This window comes from Mobula birostris, chromosome 6 (genome assembly GCF_030028105.1).
Source record: "Mobula birostris isolate sMobBir1 chromosome 6, sMobBir1.hap1, whole genome shotgun sequence".
NCBI classification, from domain to species: Eukaryota; Metazoa; Chordata; class Chondrichthyes; order Myliobatiformes; family Myliobatidae; genus Mobula; species Mobula birostris.
In genome coordinates this window covers 72240396-72260197 of record NC_092375.1, presented here as the reverse complement: position 1 = coordinate 72260197, position 19802 = coordinate 72240396, and the positions used below count along the sequence as shown (strand labels likewise).

At 42.0% G+C, this 19802-nt stretch overlaps 1 protein-coding gene across 3 annotated transcripts in view; it reads left to right on the top strand.

Moving 5' to 3' along the window:
* Positions 1–19802, top strand: part of cnksr2a (connector enhancer of kinase suppressor of Ras 2a) — a 562236-nt gene that overhangs the window by 386050 nt on the left and 156384 nt on the right. For all 3 annotated transcript variants that reach the window (XM_072260647.1, XM_072260646.1, XM_072260648.1), the window contains exon 13: positions 6452–6681. In XM_072260647.1, the coding sequence (XP_072116748.1) occupies positions 6452–6681 (230 nt within the window). The remainder of the gene's footprint in view (positions 1–6451; positions 6682–19802) is intronic.

Below are 19802 nucleotides of genomic sequence, written 5' to 3'. Positions count from 1 at the left end.
CTTATTTTTTCCACAAAGCACTTTGATGCATTTGAAAACCTAATTATAGCACATTCACTGCTTCCCTTTGTCTACAGCATATGGTACTTCTTTAAAGAACTACAGTAAACCTGATCATATATGATGTCCTTTCCATAATGCTGGGTTGACTTTGCCTGTCCAGTTGGAATTTTTCTAAGTGCCATGATACAACATCTTGAACAGAGTCTTTAATATTTTTACTATGACCAATTGAGTTCTGGTGCCAACAGAATCACTACAAATAATTTGCCTCCCTGACATTCTGTTGTAAATGACAGACATTTCAAACTGATTTTAGAACTTCCACTGAGTTCTCTTCTTTTTCTCTGTGTGTACTATTATGATTTTAATTAATTGGATTAAACTTAAACTGTAGCTTTTGCAATATGCAATAGCTGGGTATTTAAACTAATTCCAGTTGTAAAATCTAGTGAAGACATTAAATCTAGGGAATTGCATGTCACCTAGACCATGGTAAGATAAGAGATATAAGCACTGATTTTGAGAGATATGTAAGCCATATCCTTTTACAATTTGTAGCACAGCTCCATTTGGCAGCTAAGAATTATTTGAGAAAATGAAGCTGGTGAGCAACTTGCCCAATGTCATTTGTGACATTCCTGGATATTCCCCCATGTTCCTCTTACAGAGTGGGTAAACAAATGTACTGCTCTAACTGCATTCTTCTCTCAAATTCTGTTCTTCAGCTGGAAAACTCTGGGCAAAATGTAATTTATTTTGGTGGAAGATTGATTTTTGTATTTGACTCCATTATTAGTTCTTATAGAAGTCGTTTCTTGCACTGCAAGTTTTTTTTAAAATCCCTCTTCTGTCAGCATCCATGCTAGAAAACAACTGAATTCTCCTTTAACAGACATGGGTTATTACATAGTGTCCAGTTCCTCAGATCCATAAGTTGTGGCCTTCCCCTGGGAAGTCTGAGGAAGGGAGCTGCATTGAGCTTCATTGTGTCTCACAGTACGTAGCCCTTGTAATGTGCCAGTCAGCTATATTTGGTTGTGGGCAGATTATTACACTGGAAGACCAGCCAATTTCAAGCAGAGTGGTACCTTTCACTGAGATGATTAACTTCCAGTGGTAGCCAATGTTTCTCTCCTCCAAGCTGCTGGGAACAGCAGTCCCATGTTGAGCAGCTCAAGATAAAGACTGCTAAAGCAAATATCAAATTGCTAGACGAGCTCAGCAGGTCGGGCAGCATCTGTGGAGGCAGAGGGAAAGTCAATATTTCAGATCAAGACCTACATCATCTTCATTCTCTCTTGTCTCTAAATACCAGCACATCCTTTTTCAGACCTTTATGCCAAAAGAGCACTGCAGGAGACGATACATCCGTACACAACCATCTGTAGGACAGCATGTGGTGGAATGGAGACTCTTCAACCGTTCACAGAGATTTGACAGGAAGATTCTTTTCACCATTGGCCAAGCAAATTCTTGGTGCTTATTTGAAGTCCTGCTGATGAGGCATTCTGCCAAATGATTTTCACGGTCTGCTCAGATAACCGTATGACAGAACCCATCATCTCCTTTTCCTGCCTATCTCAAGGAGTTTCTGTGCAGATGGCCACTGATTGATGTGCTCCCAGGTGTTTTTCAGCAGAAGGATTTCTACAAGCAGGAGATCTAACAGAGCATCACAGTCCAGCTGAGCAGACGGGTGTGCAGCAAGGTATCATGTCTTCTCTGCTCTTGAGGCAGGTAGGCATTCAGCACACAGCAACATTCAGTATTTGTACCGCTACTGATAAGGTAGCATCAGGATAAGAATGCCATAAAGGGGTGATGGAAGCAGAACCAAATGCAAGACACGGACACTGAAGTACTAGGAACTGGACTGTGTTTATTAAGAATGCTAGGGAAGCCAAGGAGCGAGGACAAAATGATAACATGAAGGTAGACGAACAGTGAGAAACCAGGAAACCTGGACTTGAACTTGACAGGGAACTCGGGTCATGACTCAGGACTCGAGTCTTGGCAGGGACTCGGTACCTGGGTCTAGACTTGGCTCTTGGCTTGGACTTGCACTTGGACTTGGCTTAGACTTGACTCAGACATGGCTTGGACTGGACTTGGACTTGGCTTGGACTGGACTCGGACTTGGCTTGGACTGGACTTGGCTTGGACTGGACTCGGACTTAGACTTGGAACTTGGCTCTCGACTTGGACTTAGAACTTGACTCTTGACTTGGACTAGGCTCAGACTTGACTTAGACACAGGACACAGAACACTGAGCAGGGGCTCCTCCTTAGACACAGCACATAGAGCTGGGACTCTTCTTAGACACAGGGCACAAAACACTGACCCAGGGCACCTCCTTGGACACAGGACATAGAGCCGGAACTCTTCTAAGACACAGGGCACAAAACACTGAGACCATTCCCCCCTCAGGGTAGCAGCAAACGGCCAGACCTACCCAGCAGAGGAGAGAACATAGAGAGACAAAATCACACAACGATAGACTGTTCTTTATCTTGACACAAAAAGGCTCCAAGTAGCAGCAAGCCCTCAACGTGGCCCAGGAACTACAGACAGCGGCTCTGCTCTCCGGCGGGTTAACTTGACGGGGATTCTGACGAGGTTACTGACAGGGATGGTCCAGCAAGGAATCACTGGACCCCAGAGCTATTTATGTTGCCAGCCCAAAACGAGAATCAGGTGCCTCAATTAAGGTGCCCAACTGAACAAGGGCATAAAGGAATAGCCAGAATACAGAATCCACGGACCAGACCGTGAACCGTAATGCGGACTTCACGGACCAGACCGTGACAAAGAATTATAGCTGTTACTGTTTTTCATTCCCTGAAGACTTGTACAAAACATTCCTTCATTTTGTAGTACGATCTGGACTTTGCCTAATGCGGGTGTAACACCGGGAGTACCTTGCAACTGGTAACCAGATTCATTCGCACAGTAAGAGAAGTATTCCCACTATTGGTTGGTATTGGCTGGATACTTCACCTGTTCCTTGGTGTACATCCTAGCTCACTGAGCTATATTCTAGCACCTTCAGACTAGACAAAGGGACACAGGATTGGTCAGACCCATTAATGAAGAACTGGCCTTCTTCTACTGCAGTTGACGCTAACTCCTGAAGCCAGTTCACACTGTTCCTCACCGTGCTGGCCGAGCAGGAGACAACCAAGTTGTCCATGTGCAGGAAAGGTGACTCCTTTTATGTCCATACCTTTTTTGATGGATTCAGCAAAGGGCTCAGAACAATATGCAAGTGAGGCAGAGGAGAGAGGGCAGCCTGGCCTGACTCCAGACTTGATTGTGAAGTTTTCTGTTTCCTACTTGTTAATTTGGCTGTGCAACAGACGTCTCTATTCAGCGGTTGTATCCAGTAACACACCTCCCATCCAAACCCAGTTTTGGAGAGGAAACTGACTATGATACTCTGTCAATGGACTTCACTAGGTCCAAGCTGACCAGACAAGTGTTGAATTGAATTGAATTGACTTTATTTCTTACATCCTTCACATACTTGAGGAGTAAAAATCTTTCTGTTACGTCTCCGTCTGAATGTGCAATGTTCAATTTATAGTATTTTATAATAAATAATACGTACAACAGGACAGTCAAGATAACATAGAAATACAGGTGTGTCCTCCCTCCTGTCCTGCATATCCCTGATGATATCTCCGAGTGGTGTGAGCCTGTCAACAATCATCCCGCTGGGTACAGTCCTAGAGCAGAGATTGACTCATCGGATATGCAACCACTCAACATGGTGAACTTTGTGCTTGCTTTCCCCGTTTAGCTCACACAACAGCTTCATGCAGAGAAAATTACTATACAATAATTCCACACTAGGAGCCAGTTGAGACAGGGCACGTTGAAAATCCGATGAGATCAGCGGATACATCTTTAGCAGTCAGATACAACACTCAAGTTAGCTTGAACTGTAAAGCTGTGACCAGCCAGGAGTAGCAATTACCATTTTTAGTTCAGCTTCTTAAAGAAATTGCAATAAGGACTACTGTATCGAGCTAAGGAGAAAATTACCCCAATTTCCCACAATCCTGACATTAATGGCAGTCTTCTTCCCTGTTGTATCTCCCATCAGCAATATATAATTCGGTGATGACTGGTCCTTAGATTGAGAATTTAACAGAAGGAATAAGCTTTTATGAGTGCAGTGGACTATTTATGTGTTCCTTGTTTTGTTTATTCTCATGCTATGCACGTAGCTTGTAACGCTTGGATTTAAAAATCCCAATTTCATCACCCTTGAGAAGATGTTTGAGTCACTCCACTCCAGGTTATGAAGTTGCCCCCACAGAATTGCTAGCCAAGTGACAACGAAGGAAAGATGAGTTCTTAACTTCACAAATTTCAGCCTGCGCTTCCTTTCACTTCCCAAAGTGGATCAGCATTCACAACTGCTTGCCACTAGTTCCCAATGGGGGAACTGCTGGTTGTGTTGTGTCCCACATTGTTGTCTGACATCCAAAAGGTCAAGCAATGTTAAAGTAATACAGGACACTGATGAACCAGGGCATACCTAGACATTAGATCTCAAACTGAAAATGGTTCTGGCAAAGGTAAGAATATGCAGGCTATCGAGTTGTATAAATGGTCACTGCTGAGGGATTTTTTTTTCACCCAAATGACATTTTCCTCACCTATCTCAGAAAGGAACTTCATTTGAAGAAAGCAAAAAAAAAGATAGGGTGGATTATTACTGCCCACTTCCTTTTCATAAATTTGCACTACCGCCTTCTCAAAGAAAGTAAGGATAGGTAATAAATTTATTGATTTATTTAGGGATACAGTGCAGAATAGGCCTTTCGAGCCCTGTTGCCCAGCAACCCCTGATTTCACCTAGTCTAATCACAGTACAATTTACAATGAGCAATTAACAGACTAACCTGTATGTCTTTGGACTGTGGGAGGAAACCAGAGGATCCAGAGAAGACCCACATTTTCCACGAGGAGGCGGTACAGATTCCTTACAGGTGGTGTCAGAATTGGACTCCAACGTCCTGAAATGTAATGGCATAGCACTAACGGCTACGCTGCCTTGGCGCCTTAAGTATTGGCCGCACCAGCAATGCTTAGATCCCAAAACTGAATATGTAAAGAAAAGATGTAGTGAGAATATCAACACTGAGCGTTGGAGATGAGAGTGAATTTCATCACGCCATCTTCTTGCTGTTCTGCCTAACTCAGGGTGCGATTCAAGAAAGTGAAGAATGCCCGGATGTCCTGAAAATTAATTCAAATATAGTACATCAAAATAAAATTTGGAAATATTCTAGAGAGCATAATCAATGTTTAATCTTTTCAAAGAGTAGAGCAAAACAATATTAAACCTACAAGACACGTAAGCTTACCATTAACTATGGAACATCTGGCATTCTGCATGAAGGTGCAAGAAATTAAAGCCAAGATGTTGAACAGTTTGTTCATATATTTCTTGCAACGCTTTCTCATTCAACATTTCTGCAGCCAGTCTTGTGTCAATTCAGGACTGTGTCGTGTTAGTACCACTGGCGTTCAGATAACCACTCAACAGTTGTATTCATGGATACAATTTCCCACAGGGTATGATAGCTGGTTCTATCAGCTGATGATCTCTTTTTCCCATTTGGCTGACAGCTATTTTTCTTAATTAATATCTAGGGTCTGCTTTTTTTTCACAGTCTCCTTCCCAGCTACTCCTCAAAACTCTCTGCAGATATTGCTCCCCACTTTCAGTGCATTGCTCCCTTTCTGTTACAGTGCTGTTTTCTGCACTGTATACCGGAAAAAGTCTAGCACATCACATCTTCCCCTATCCTGGTTGAGGAAGCTGGTGTGACAGCTTAGAAACTTGTAGCAGTAGGATGACCACTCTTCCATCAAAGTCTGGGCAGAATTAGGATCACCGCTGTCACCACCTCCTCTCCCTCCATAGATGATTGCACAGAAGACATCCAGCAAAATTGTGAGCTTTTAATAATATTTATCACCAAGAAGAAAATGCAGATCTCTTAGAAGCCTGTGTTTTTCCCAAGAAAATTATAGTAATTCTGATATTTTATTTCTGAAAAAGAGACAGTAAAATTTTTCAGGTGGAAAATGAATTAGCTGTTGAAAACAAAACAATATTGTATGTACACAAGAGATTCTGCAGGCAGGTGCTGGAAATCTTGAGCAATAAGCACACAAAATTCAGGTCCTGATGAAGGGTTTATGCCAGAAATGTTGACTGTTTATTCCCCTCTATATATGTTGCCTGATCTGCTGAGTTCCTCCAGCATTTTGTGTGTGTTGCAAATTATATTGTATGTCTTCTTATTGTAAAAATAAGTTTGATATCTAACATAATTTCAGAATGCATTCTATATTTTGTAAAAGAAGTTCATGTACAAGTTGATTGCTCATGCCATTGTTGTTTATTGTGCATTATTTCTGTTAATTTAGAAAGCTCGCTAATGAGGTACATGAGTGATGATAAGATCCCTATCATTCAAGAGGAGTATTTAGTTAAAAGAGACACAGGCAAAAGATCCAGAAAGAAGAGTGACAAGTTAGGCAGTCCTAATCACCCCATCAGTCATTACGCCTTGCCAACACCGGTACATCTAGATGCTGTTCGACAGGAGTCCCTGAGTACACCTCTGCCAGAAACCAACACCATCACTCTCTACCACGTAAGTGAATGATAACTTTATGCCTGTCTCGAGCAATCCCTGACTCGGAAGTTTGCTTTGAAAAGTTCCTTTGTTCACTTAAGTATGCTCTTTCCCAATGAATCAATGCTTAGTAGAAAAGCAGTAACTTACAAAAACTATTGTTCCTTATAGACATTTAGAGGCAATAAAAGTTACGAAATGTATCACGTTTAATTAGTGTTGACTGACTAAAGCAATAGAAGAACCGTCTATGGTAAATTGTACCTGTGTTTCATATTGCAAAAGGATGATCACAGGCAATAAATCTGGGTGTTATTTAGAAACTAATTTCAGACGGTGGTATTAATTCACTGCCAAATAATTTATGAAGTTACAATAATTCATCTGTTAAATTGGTCATCATTTTTGCTGAAGATATGTGGATAGTGGTGATCCAGGGGAATAGAATTCATGATACATTGTAGTTAATTATGGTGTTATTATGCTCAGAGAAAAGTATCCTGTAGTACCTATAATGTTACAGGTATTCCACTGAGTAATTTCTTTGATCAGAACATTATTGTTCTGTCACAATAAATATTGTTGAGTTGAAATCAAATAATGATTCTGTCCTGACAAATGTAAGGCTGATTGCAGAGGTCCAGAATGATTTATAGTTAATGTGTGTAATTTTCTGGCTCTAAAGTCCTAGTTGTCAGTTTCTTCTGTCTAATTTGCTGCATGGTTAACCCTTACCCATGCTAAGGTTCATAGCCTCCATTCTCTTCTCCACCAAGGTTTGACACAGAACATCGCAAGCAGATTCATTTTCTCCAAAAGGAGATGGAGTAAGGTGTTCGCCCGTGTGCAGCATTCTCTGTGCAGTGTACCCCCTGAGTTTAATGTTCCATGATACATCAAACTTAATGTAAAGAGATACTACTAACTCCTCTTAGTAATAATTTTGATGTGGTGAACTGTCCTCTGACAGAACAGTCAGAGAAAATAGGCTTTCAGCATTTAGCCAATTAAAATCTGATTGTTCTAAAAAGCTTTTACTAAGTCTCTCCTCAGTCTTTCCTGCCCCAGTGAAAGGAGCCATAAGGTTTTGCCTGCCTTTCCATTCTTTGCATCAGCCATGTAAGTTTCTACTGTGTTTTCTTTCATGGCGTAGATTTTCCTTTGAAAATAATCGGTCTACAACTTCTAAGTTCCGTAGTAACTAAGTGCTAGTCTCAACTTGCTACTGATATAATTTTCTGCATGCAGCTTGAAGCAGTCCATGCATACATCTATGCATATATGCACATACACATCTATGTCTACCATGCAAATGTACACCACAAAATTCAACTGCAGGGTTTATTCTCCTAAGATTTGTCCAATGTACAATACCTAAACCATACTCCTCCTGTACTGAACCATGACCAATTAAAATAGGAAGCAAAAGAGGTTTGGGTCTAGAAATTCATACCCAGATGCAATGTGCTCCCTGAAGGAATTATTTGAAGATAGAAGGACCAGACTTTCCCAAAGCCATGAATCAGCAGACAAGCAGAAATTACTTGAAGCTCCCACCAGAAAGGGCAACATCCATGAAGAGAGAAGCAGATTTAGCATTTCAGAACTGCATTCTTCTATCAGTATTGTTAAGAGGTTGGTCTTGTCAGGCTTTCCCAGGATTCAGGATGACTGCTATTCTGTAGCTTCAGAGATAGCTAATGAAGACAATATGAGTACTGCAGACTCGTCCACAGCTGGATCAAGGAGTGAGATAGGAGTGGGGCTGAAGTAAGTGGTTTGAGAGTTGCTGCACTTCTTCTACCACTTCCACAAATATGTGTGCTTTTGGTGCTTAGTCCCAATGTTCTCAACGCCATCGCAAATACTTCTTCAATACTTGGGCAGCTATACCTCCGCAATAATTGGATCCTCAATTTCCTTATCAGGAGATCTTAGTCAGTACAGATCAGTAGTAACACCTCTTCCTGTTTGAGAGTCAGCACAGGCACACTTTAAAGATGCATGGTTAGCCTATTACCCTACTCTACGCTGGTGACTGTGTGGTTAAACACAGCTCAAATGGCAACTATAATTTTGCCAATGACACCATTGTTGCTAGCAGAATCACAGATAATGACAAGACAGTTGTGAGATAGATCAGCTGGTTGAGTAGTGTCACAACAAAAGCCTCACTCTCAATGTCAGCAAGACCAAAGGATTAACTGTGGACTTCAGGGAAGGGGACGTCAGGAGAACGCACACCAGAACTCATCGAGGGGTCAGCACTAGAAAAGGTGAGCACCTTCAAGTTCCTGGGCATCAACATCTCAACACATTGGTGCAATCACAAAGAAGACATGCCAGCGGCTCTACTTCATTAGGAGTTTGAGGAGATTTAGTATGCTACAAAAGACACAAAAATTTCTACAGATGTTTGGTGGAGAGCATTCTGACTGGTTGCATCACAGCCTGGTATGGAGTTTCCAATGGACAGGATCACAAGAGGCTTCACTGTGTTGTACACTCAGCCAGTTCCATCATGGGGACAGTCCTCTCTACCGTCAGGGACATCTTCAAAAGGCAGTGCCTCAAGAAGGCAGCATCTATCGTTTCAGACCCTCACCATCCGGGACATTCCCTCTCCTCATTACTGAAGACCTGCACTCAATGTTTAAAGAACAGCCTCTTCTCCTCCATCATCAGATTCCAGAACAGTCCATGAACACTACCTTGATATTCATCTTTTTCATTATTTATTTATTTTTATAACTTACACTGTAGGAACTTTTATTCCTTGCACTGTATTGATGTCACATAGCAACAAATTTCACATCTGTCAGTGGTAGTAAAGTTGGTTCTGACTATTATTTTGATTCCTTCTGTATGTTGAGCAGCCAAGCACCAGAGTCAACGGGGATGTTACATTTCTTCAAGGAGGATTTGAGCCCTCGAGTCTTTTGTTCAGTCAGCCTGGTACTCTCCTTGCATGACAAGATCAAGATTGTTTCATACCATTTCCTGTAAGCAAGAGTAAGAGAACAAAATAATTGTTAGTCAATAAATATAAATCCTTAAGATAGTTTATCTATGTAGATTGATTGTACATCCATAAAGTGATGCTAAAGTGTACATAAGGTGACCAACAGGAAATAATAAAGTAGTGGTGGAGTTAGTGGGTGGAGGTGTTGTCAATCTTACGACTTGGGGGGATTAACTGTATTTGAGTCTGATGGTCCTGGTGTGGATACTGTGTAGCCTCCTCCCTGATGGGAGTGGGACAAAAAGTCCATGAGCTGAGTGTGTGGGATGCTTCATGATGTTACTGGCCCTTTTCCCTAGAAATGTCCTTGATGGCGGGTAGGCTGGTGCCAGTGAAGCATTGGACAGTTTTTACTGCCCATTGCAGAGGCTTCCTGTCCACAGCAATGCAGTTTCCATACCAAACAGCGATTCCCTTGTTAGGGTGCTGTCTACTGCACACTCGCTGAATGACATGAGTACGGATGTGCGAAGTCCAGCTCTCGTTAGCCTCCTCAGAAAGCGTTGGTGAGCTTTCGTGACTGTGTAGGATGTGTTCTGGTACCACGAGAGATTGTGTGTGATGTACACTCCCAGGAGTTTGAAACTGCTTGTACTTTCCACTGCTGTGCTCCTGATGTAAAGTGGTGCGAGTTCTCCTGAAGTCGATAACCATCTCCTTTGTCTCTTGACATTAAGAAAGAGGCTATTTGCCTGGCTCCAGGCCTTGAGCCCTTTCACCTCCTCTCTGTTGTTGGTAATGAGCTCCACCCCTGCTGTGTCATCTGTGAACTGGACGGTGTGACTGCTCGGCTAGCCGTGTAGTTATATGTGAGCAGAGTGTTCAGCAATGGTCCTGGGGGCACTGGTGTTGGGGATAATGGGTCCTGACTGTCCGACATCTGTCTGTTAGGAAAGTCAACACTCAGTTGTACGGTGGTGTATTTAGACTAAGGAGTAGAAATTTGTTCATCATGGTCCCTGGGACAATAGTGTTGAATGCCAAACTGCAATCCAGAAACAGCATTCTGACAAGTGTCCTTGTTTTCTGGGTGTGCTGGGACTAGGTACATGTCAGATTAGACACCTGTCATAGAGTGGTCCAGTCAGTAAGCATATTGGTGGGTGTCCAATGTGGCAACGATGGAGTTTTTGAGATGTGCCATTACCAGCCATTCAAAGCACATCATGATGTTTACTGTCAGTGTCGTTGGGCGGTAGTCACTTAGTTCTGAAGGTGTAAGGTTCTTCGGTACAGGGATGATGGTGCCTGATTTGAGGCATGTGAGGACAGCACCCTGGATGAGTGAAGTGTTGAAGATGGCCGTGAATACATCAGTGTGCTGCTGTGCACATTCCCAGAGTACTCGGCCTAGGATGTGGTCTGGCCCGGCTGCCTTATTGGGATGGGCTCCCTGCAGGGCCTTTCTCACACCTGTTGCTGGTGCAGACAATGGCTGCTCACCCGGAAGAAGGGGTAGCTTTAGTGCTGGTGTTGGGTTGCATGGCTCGAAGCCTGCATACAGGTTGTTTAGAGTATCAGGGAGAGAGGCATCACTGGTACAATCAACACTGTTTTTCCTTGCCTAGTCAGTAATGCCCTAAATGTCCAGCCACCTGAGCCGGGGCTTGTTATTGGACAGGTGTCCCTGAATTTTTTGTGTGTAGATGGTCTTTGCCCTCTTGGTGCCTAAGATGAGATTTCTCCTGGTTGCTCTGAGAGCTGTTCTGTCTCTGGACTTGAAGACAGTGTCCCGGGTTATTAGTAGGGCGCGCAACTCTTATTTATCATTGATCTCTCAATCACTTTATCTGTTTATTTCTTTATACATTGAATTATCTATCTGTCTGTTTATGACAGAGCTTGGAATAAATTATTTGAAAGTGAGTAAGAGGCAGAGAAACCAGGCTTATTCTGTGATGGGAATCTGGGAAAGGGAAAACAGAAGCTCTATAATTAGAATGGTGAGCGGTGTAATTGAATTAAAATCCTTTGCCAAGGAGCTGCTGCTTATTGGAAATAGAGGAGGTGATTGATAGGCAGCTACAGGGAGCTAGTCATCCGTAAGTTATCTGGGTGGCTGTCAGGAGAGGGACAGGGAATAGGCAGCCAGTGCAGAGTACTCCTGTAACCATTCCCCTCATTAATATCACTTTGGATACTGTTGAGGGTGTATGACCTACCAGAGGAGCTGCAGCTACCAGGTCTCTGGCTTTGATTCTGGCGCTGTTGCTCAGAAAGGTAGGAGGAGAAGAGGAGTGCAGTAGTGATTGGGGATTCCATAGTTGGAGGAGTAGGTACGAGATTCTGTTGTCGCAACAGAGGCATTCTGATGGCATGTTGCCACACAGGTGCCAGAGACAGGGATGTCTCTGATCGGGTCCACGGCATTAACAATGGGGTGGATGAGCCAGAAGTCTTGGTACGCATTGACACCAAACATAGGTAGGAAAAGGGAGGAGGTCCTGAAGAGAGATTTTAGGGAGCTAGGTAGAAAGCTGAAAAGCAGTACCTCCAGGGTAGTAATCAGTGGATTATTTCCATACACCAGTGAGGGTAAGAATAAGATGGTTTGGCAGATGAATTCGTGGCTGAGGAACTGGTGCGGAGGGGCGGGGTAAGAGTTTCAGATTTCTGGATCATTGGGATCTCTTCGCGGGAATGTAGGTACTGAACAAATGGGACAGGTTACACCTGAACCCGAAGGGGACCAATATCCTTTTGGGTAGGTTTTCTAGAACTATTGAGGAGGGTTAAACTAATCTGGCAGGGGGATGGGAACAGGAATGATAGGGCTGATGATGGGACAGTTGGTATATAGGTTGAGACAGTGTGCAGTGAGACTGTCAGGAAGGACAGGCAGGTGATAGGGCAAAATTGCAGTCAGTGCAATTAGTTTGTAATGTAACAGGGGTCAAAATCAGAAAGACCGAAGAATACAGGACTAAAGGTGCTATATTTGAACGCATGCAGTATATGGAATAAGGTAGATGATCTTGTAGCGCAGTTAAAGATTGGCAGGTGTGACATTGTGGGCATCATTGAGTCATAGCTGAAAGAAGACTATGGTTGGGAGCTTAACATCCAAGGATACACGTTGTACCAAAGGACAGGCAGGTAGGCTGGCATTGCGCTGCTGGTAAAAAGTGAAATCAGATCCTTAGAAACGGGTGACATAGAATTAGAAGATGTAGAATTGTTCTGGGTAGAGCTAAGGAACTGCAATGTTAAAAGGACCCTGATGGAGGTTATATATTAGGCCTCCGGACAGGAGCCAGGATGTGGGCTACAACTTACAATGTGAGACAGAAAATGCATGTCAAAAGGGCAATGATTTCAATATGCAGGTAGATTAGGAAAATCAGTTTGGTGCTGGATCCCAAGAGAAAGAATTTGTAGAATGCCTACAAGATGGTTTTTATTTTAGAGCAGTGTGTGGTTGAGCCCACTGATCATTTATTTATACCCCTCAACTCGTATTTAGGACTTTCTTTCCCTGAGAACAGACTGACTTTGTGATCTAACATTTTAAACCGCACAATAAGAATAGAATAAAAATCAACACCTTTGAAATGTCTGGGTAATCAGACCAATGCACCAGACAATATCCTTGACTGACCATTGATTCATGATTGTTGGTGCCAGATGGGGTAGATTGTTGATGCTGGATTGGGTGTTGTGAAATGAACCAGGTTTGATTAGGGAGCTTAAGGTAAAGGAACCCGTGGGAGACAGTGATCACAATATGATAGAATTCACCCGCAATTTGAGAGAGAGAGGCTGAAGTCAAATGTATCAGGATTACAGTGGAGTAAAGAGAATTACAGAGGCATGAACAAGGAGCTGGCAAAAGTTGATTGGAAGGGGACACTAGCAGAGATGATGGTACAGCAGCAATGGCTGGAGCTTCTGGGAGCAATTCAGAAGGTGCAGGATAGATACATCAAAAAGAAGACAAAGTCTTCTAAGACAGGATGACACAGCCGTAGCTAATAAGGGAAGTCAAAGCCAGCACAAAAGCAAATGAGAGGGCATATAATAGAACAAAAATTAGTGGGAAGATAGAGGATTGGGAAACCTTTAAAAACCAACAAAACGATAAGGAGAGGTAAAAAATGAAAGATGAAGGTAAGGTAGTCAATAATATGGAAAAGGATACCAGAAGTTTTTTTCAGATATATAAACAGTAAACTAGAGGTGACAGTAGCTATCAGACTACTGGAAAAAGATGCTGGAGGACAGGGAAATGGCAGATGAATTGAATAAATATTTTGTGTCAGTCTTCATTGTTGAAGACACTATCAGTATGCCAGAAATTTAAGAGTGTCAGAGGGCAGCATTGAGTGCAGTTACTATTACTAGGGAGAAGGTACTTAGTAAATTGAAAGGTCTGTATATAGACAAGTTATCTGGACCAGATGGACTACACCCCAGGGTTCTGAAAGAGGTGGCTGAAGAGATTGTGGAGGCATTAGTAGTGATTATAAAAGAATCACTAGATTCTGGCATATTCCCAGAAAATTGCAAATGTCACTCCACTCTTCAAGAAGGGAGGGAGGCAAAAGAAAGGAAATCATAGGCCAGTTAATCTGACCTCAGTAGTTGGGAATGTGTTGGAGTCAATAGTTAAGGCTGAAGTTTCAAGGTACTTGGACGCACATGGTAAAATAGGCCAAAGTCACCATGGTTTCCTTAAGGGAAAATCTTGTCTGACAAATCTGTTGTAATTTTTTGAAGAAATAACAAGCAGGATAGACAAACAAGAGTTGGTTGATGTTGTGTACTTGGATTTTCAGAAGGCCTTTGACAAGGTACCACACATGAGGCTGCTTAGCAAGATCTGCCAGTGACTAATGGTGTACTGCGGGGGATGATGTTGTAACCACTTCTCTTTGTATTGTATGTCAATGATTTGCATGATGGTATTGTTGGCTTTCTGGCCGGGTTTGAAGGTGATAGGAAGATAGGTGGAGGGGCAGGTAGTTTTGTAGAATCGGGGAGGCTATGGAAGGACTTTTGCACATTCAGAGAATAGGTGAAGAAATGGCAGATGGAATGCAGTGTCAGGAAATGTATGGTCATGCACTTTGATAGAAGGAATAAAAGCATGGATTTATTTCTAAACGGAGAGAAAAATCAGAAATCCGAGGTGCAAAAGGACTTGGGAGTTTCGTGCAAGATTCACTTACTGTTAACTCGCAGATTGAGTTGGTGGTGAGGAACGCAAATGCAATATTAGCATTCATTTCGAGAAGACTAGCGTATAGAAGCAAGGATGTAATGTTGAGGTTTTATGAGGCACTGGTGATTCCTCATTTGTTATATTGTCAGCAGTTTTGGGACCCTTATCTAAGAGAGCATATGCTAACATTGGAGAGGGCTCAAAGGAGGTTCACGAAAATGATTCTGGGAATGAAAGGGTTATCGTATAGGGAGCATTTATGGCTCTGGGCTTGTACTAGCTGTAATTTAGAAGAATGAGGGGTTATCTCATCGAAACCTACTGAATGTTGAAAAGCCTATATAGCGTGGATGTAGGGAAGATGTCTCCTATAATGGGGGAGTCTAGGGCCAGAGGGCACAGCTTCACAGTAGAGTCATCCATTTAGAACGGACACGAGGAGGAATTTTTTTTAGCCAGAGCATGGTGTTGACAGTTCATCAGCGGAACTAGGTTAGGAAACTCACTATGCAACTCATAATTAATCGAAACTCGCACTTTATTGTCTCTGCACAAACAACATAACAATGTTGGCCCTGGGCCAACAACTTAGAATATGATTCTGCTGTTCCCCTTGTACCAATACTCACTCAGACAACTTTTCCAATTTGTAATACTGAAATAGAGGATCTCCGTAAGCCAGATGATCAACCCTTTCTTCTCCCAGTCCCTGGCTGGGGTTCCTTCAAAATGTCTACTTTTATATTCATTTTTTATCAATTCAAATGTAGCATTCCAATGTCATTGGCTATAGGTCATGTGCCTGACCTTCAGTACCTTTTTATTGGCTCTGCTCCAGGCCAGCATCCATAATCCCCTCTTCCTAGCAAGTGACAATCAGCAATTCGTGGCTCTTGGTTCTCAATCAGCAATGAGCTTGATTCATGCAAGACAGATATTGATTCCAACAGTCACAAACCTACATCTTATATCCAACCAAAGAACATCTCACAGATAACTTATTCGGGAACGATCTCTAGTCCAGCAGATTACCTGAAGCATCATTGTGTCTTCTTTAAAATACTAATCAAGCTAAGTAACTAACACATAAAATGGAAGACGTAGAACAGTTCCGCAAGACAGCAGTCTCCCATCTCCAAGCACGTGGCAGGACCAAGACAATTAACCTATTCGAGTTCAACATTTTCTTCCAGATTTCAAATCTACCATGGCCAACGGTGGTGAATCTATTTGCCATAAGTGACTGTGCAGGCCAGTTCATTGAGTGTATTTAAAGCAGAGGTTGATAGATTCTTGATTAGTCAGTACATGAAGTACATTAGTCAGCATTCAGAGCATGAAAGGTTATGGGGAGTAGGCAGGAGAATGGGGTTGAGAGGAAGATGGATCAATCATGATCAAATGGCGGAGCAGACTTGTTGGGACAAGTGGACTAATTCTGCCTTGATGTCTTATGGTCTTATTACGCCTTCCATTTAACATTTTAAAACCCAGAAGGAAATTGCAGAACTATTCAAAGCATTCACAAAGCACTTTGATCAAACCAGTAAGTCACCTTTTGAAGCAATAAAAACAGTTGTTTGCAGCCTGTGTGCATCTTTTATGCCTTCTGCTCATTTACATAATTGCTTACAAGAATATGAGTCCAGGTCTGTTTTAATGAGAATGATATTCTCTGCTCTCATTCCATCAAGAAATTGACAACTTTTGTACCTGCATGATTTAACATAGGATTGCAGAATTGTTTTCACTGTTCAACACTCCTGCATGGTTTGATTTTTTTAGAGTCTTCCATATTGAAATCTTGAAAATCAGTGTATTAACAAAAACTTTTCCAAAGGTTTATGGTATTTTTTTTAATGATGTGATAAGTCATAATTTCTGGTGAACAAAGCCATTGGTCCAATCAAATCTAGAGTTTGAGTATTTTGATTGTAATTCTCTTCATAAATATTTTAAAATACATTGGATTTCTCCGTATCATTGCATTGTTATATAACCCTGTCACTGTAGGCTCATAATGAGTTGGCTTCTACTGTGAATTCAACCTAACAGCAACATAACTCTCCAATGCATGGGGAATAATGATGACAAGGCCATTTTCACTAAATAAACACGTCTAGGATAAATATGATCCGGGTAAACTCAAACATAAAAGATTGAATGTTCCTTCTAAGGGAAAACAAAGGCAATTACTTGTATGAACGCCGACACACTCAGTCAATTTTACCCTTTACCGGGAAGCAATAACTTAACTCACACAAGTATAAACTTAACTTGAAATTGTATTGACAAAATATGTTAAACTATAACAAACAGGGTAAAGAAAAGGGCCCATTACATACAGTATAGAGTAGCCTATTATGTGTACATAATCGTTGGAGCTCATTGTTACATAGTCAATCCAGTTTACTTCACTTTGTTTACTCAGGGTATCGAAGAATTCCACCTGAAAACCCAGTCCAAGCAAAACATAAATAAATATTCACAGAACGTCCAAGGACAGGGTGTCGAATTTTCTCCAGGGTCATGTGATAACTAGCTAAGTGAAAGTTAACTGTACATTCTCCGTGAAACCGAAGTCTGCATAAGGATTTTCCGACAGTGTTATCTCTCCTTCTGAATGGGTTCTGTGAGAGTTTCGCCATGTTCTTCTGCAATGTTCATTTTCCATTGCCATTCTGCTTCTTGCTCCCTCTTTGATCCGTCGGTCTCCCCAAAAATGGCCTCCCTGTTCCCTCTAGAATGTTCCAGGACATCTTATTGGCCATAATGTTAACAAGTACAAATCCTATAGGCTGATACAATAAACCTAATTTAACCAACTGAATTATTATTTTAAAACAGCAAAAAAAGTACCTGATTATATAATGTAATTAAAGGAACACATTGCATTTTGAGAAAATCAGCAGAAAATAAAATACCCTGCAGCATAACTTCTAATAAAATAAAGCATGGTCTTAAACCAGGCTGTTACAGTTATAATGCAGAAGGAAGGCCAATCACCCATCAATTTAAAGTTGGTTCTCGGTAGAGCAATCTTTTCGGTGCCTCTTCCTCCTGTTGTTTTCCCTTAGCCTTGAAATTACTTCCACCAGCAAATTAAATTGGCTCTATGGGGGGTAGGCCTGACCTACCGTTCTTCCAGCAGTCAAACAGCAATGAATTGCAGTTTCCAGCTGCAGTTATCGTTTTCCTTTGCAAGCCACAATGTGTTTTACCCATCACGTCGAATCTTTGTGCCCTAATTCTTGAACTATCCACTAATAAAAACTATTTCTATTAACCCTGTCTAAGTCTGTCAAGTCCAAATTTAATTGTCATTCAACCATAACATGAATACAGCCAAATGAAATGGCGTTACTATAGGGCCAAGGTGCAAAGCACAGTACATGGCACCAGGAATATATGACATATGTAAGATATCAGTAAAATAGTCACACAGAAAAAAATTGTCCGAGACCCAGAGTCCATGAATGTTACAGAAATCAGCGGTCGACAATGATACAGCTTATCTTCTGCCACTTGGGGGCAGCACCAACCCCAGTGTGGACTCCACTCCACAGCACCTCCAGTGGAGCACACTGACTCCAACGCCTCTCTCCTGGGCAGCTGCAAACAGGCAACACTGTGGCTCGAGGCCTCGTCCTCGCTGTGAGTAAGGCCACACAGCTGCCCCGCTGTTTGCCTATAAATCAGTGAATCGGACTTGCAGCATTCCACATTAACAACGTCCAACAGGGTCTTGCACTCACAAGAAAAGCAACTAAGACAATCTCTCTCTGATAGACCACACGCTGCCTTCATGCACTGACTCCTCCAACGCCTCTCTGATGCAGGCAGCAGTGTGATCCACACCAAGTCCAGCTCCTTCAGTTTCCCTGCCGATGATCAACTTGCTGATGGGGTAAACCTACAGAACTATTAAGTTTCTAATGTCCAGCAGGGTCTTGCAATAATAAAAAAATACATTTGAAAAGGACAATGACACCTTTGGCTGACCCCGTAGAAGCCACTGAGATTGAATGCGCCCGCATCTGACCAGGAGTTTATTTTACCTTTTGATGATTTTATCAGATCTCCTCCCAACCTTCTTTTCTTCATGGAAAGCAATTCGGCTAATTTCAATATTTTACTGAAATCCCTCATCTTCAAATCATTCTACTAAATTTCTTCATGCCCTCAAGAGGTTTATCTCTTACCCTCAAGTATGCGGACAAGAATCGGAGCTATACTCCAGCTGTGGTTTAGCTATTGATTTTAAGAGTTGAACATCGGCGTGGTTCCTTTAGACTCCATACCATTATTAGTAAGCCCTGGATTTCATTTGCTTTACCACCTCAGTGTCATGTACGACCACTGGGCACCACGGTAGCGTAGCGTCAGGGCTTGGAGTTTAGTTCAGTCGTCCTCTGTAAGGAGTCTCTGTACACCTTCCCTGTGGAATGTGTGGATTTTTCCAGGTGCTCCGGTTTCCTCTCCCAGTCCAAAAGACTTACTGGGTAGGTAAACTAGACATAGTAAGTTGTCTGGTAATTGGGCTAGGGTTAGTGTGCTGGGGAGGCCACAGCTCAAAAGGCCAGAAGGGCCTATTTCATGCTGTTTCTCTAAATGAAATAAATAAAACTTTAAAGTTTTTATGTATGCTCATGAGTATTGCTGCGTACTCTTCAGAATTACTTTTTAAATGTTTCTTTTCGTTTTAACAGGTTTGTGTTTCAGCTGCTATATACATACTTATTTGCCAATCTTTTTTCACACTCCTTTAATCATTTAAAATTGACCTTAAAATATGCTACCCTTCTGTCCTGTTTGCTGCTGATGAGAATTTTTCAATGTGATTGGTTGCTCATGCAGTTTGCCGGCATCTTCTTTAATGGATGCAGGTATCCTCCAGAACTGATTTCTGACAGAAACCAACTCTATTATGGAGTAAGTCCATTCCATAAAGATGAT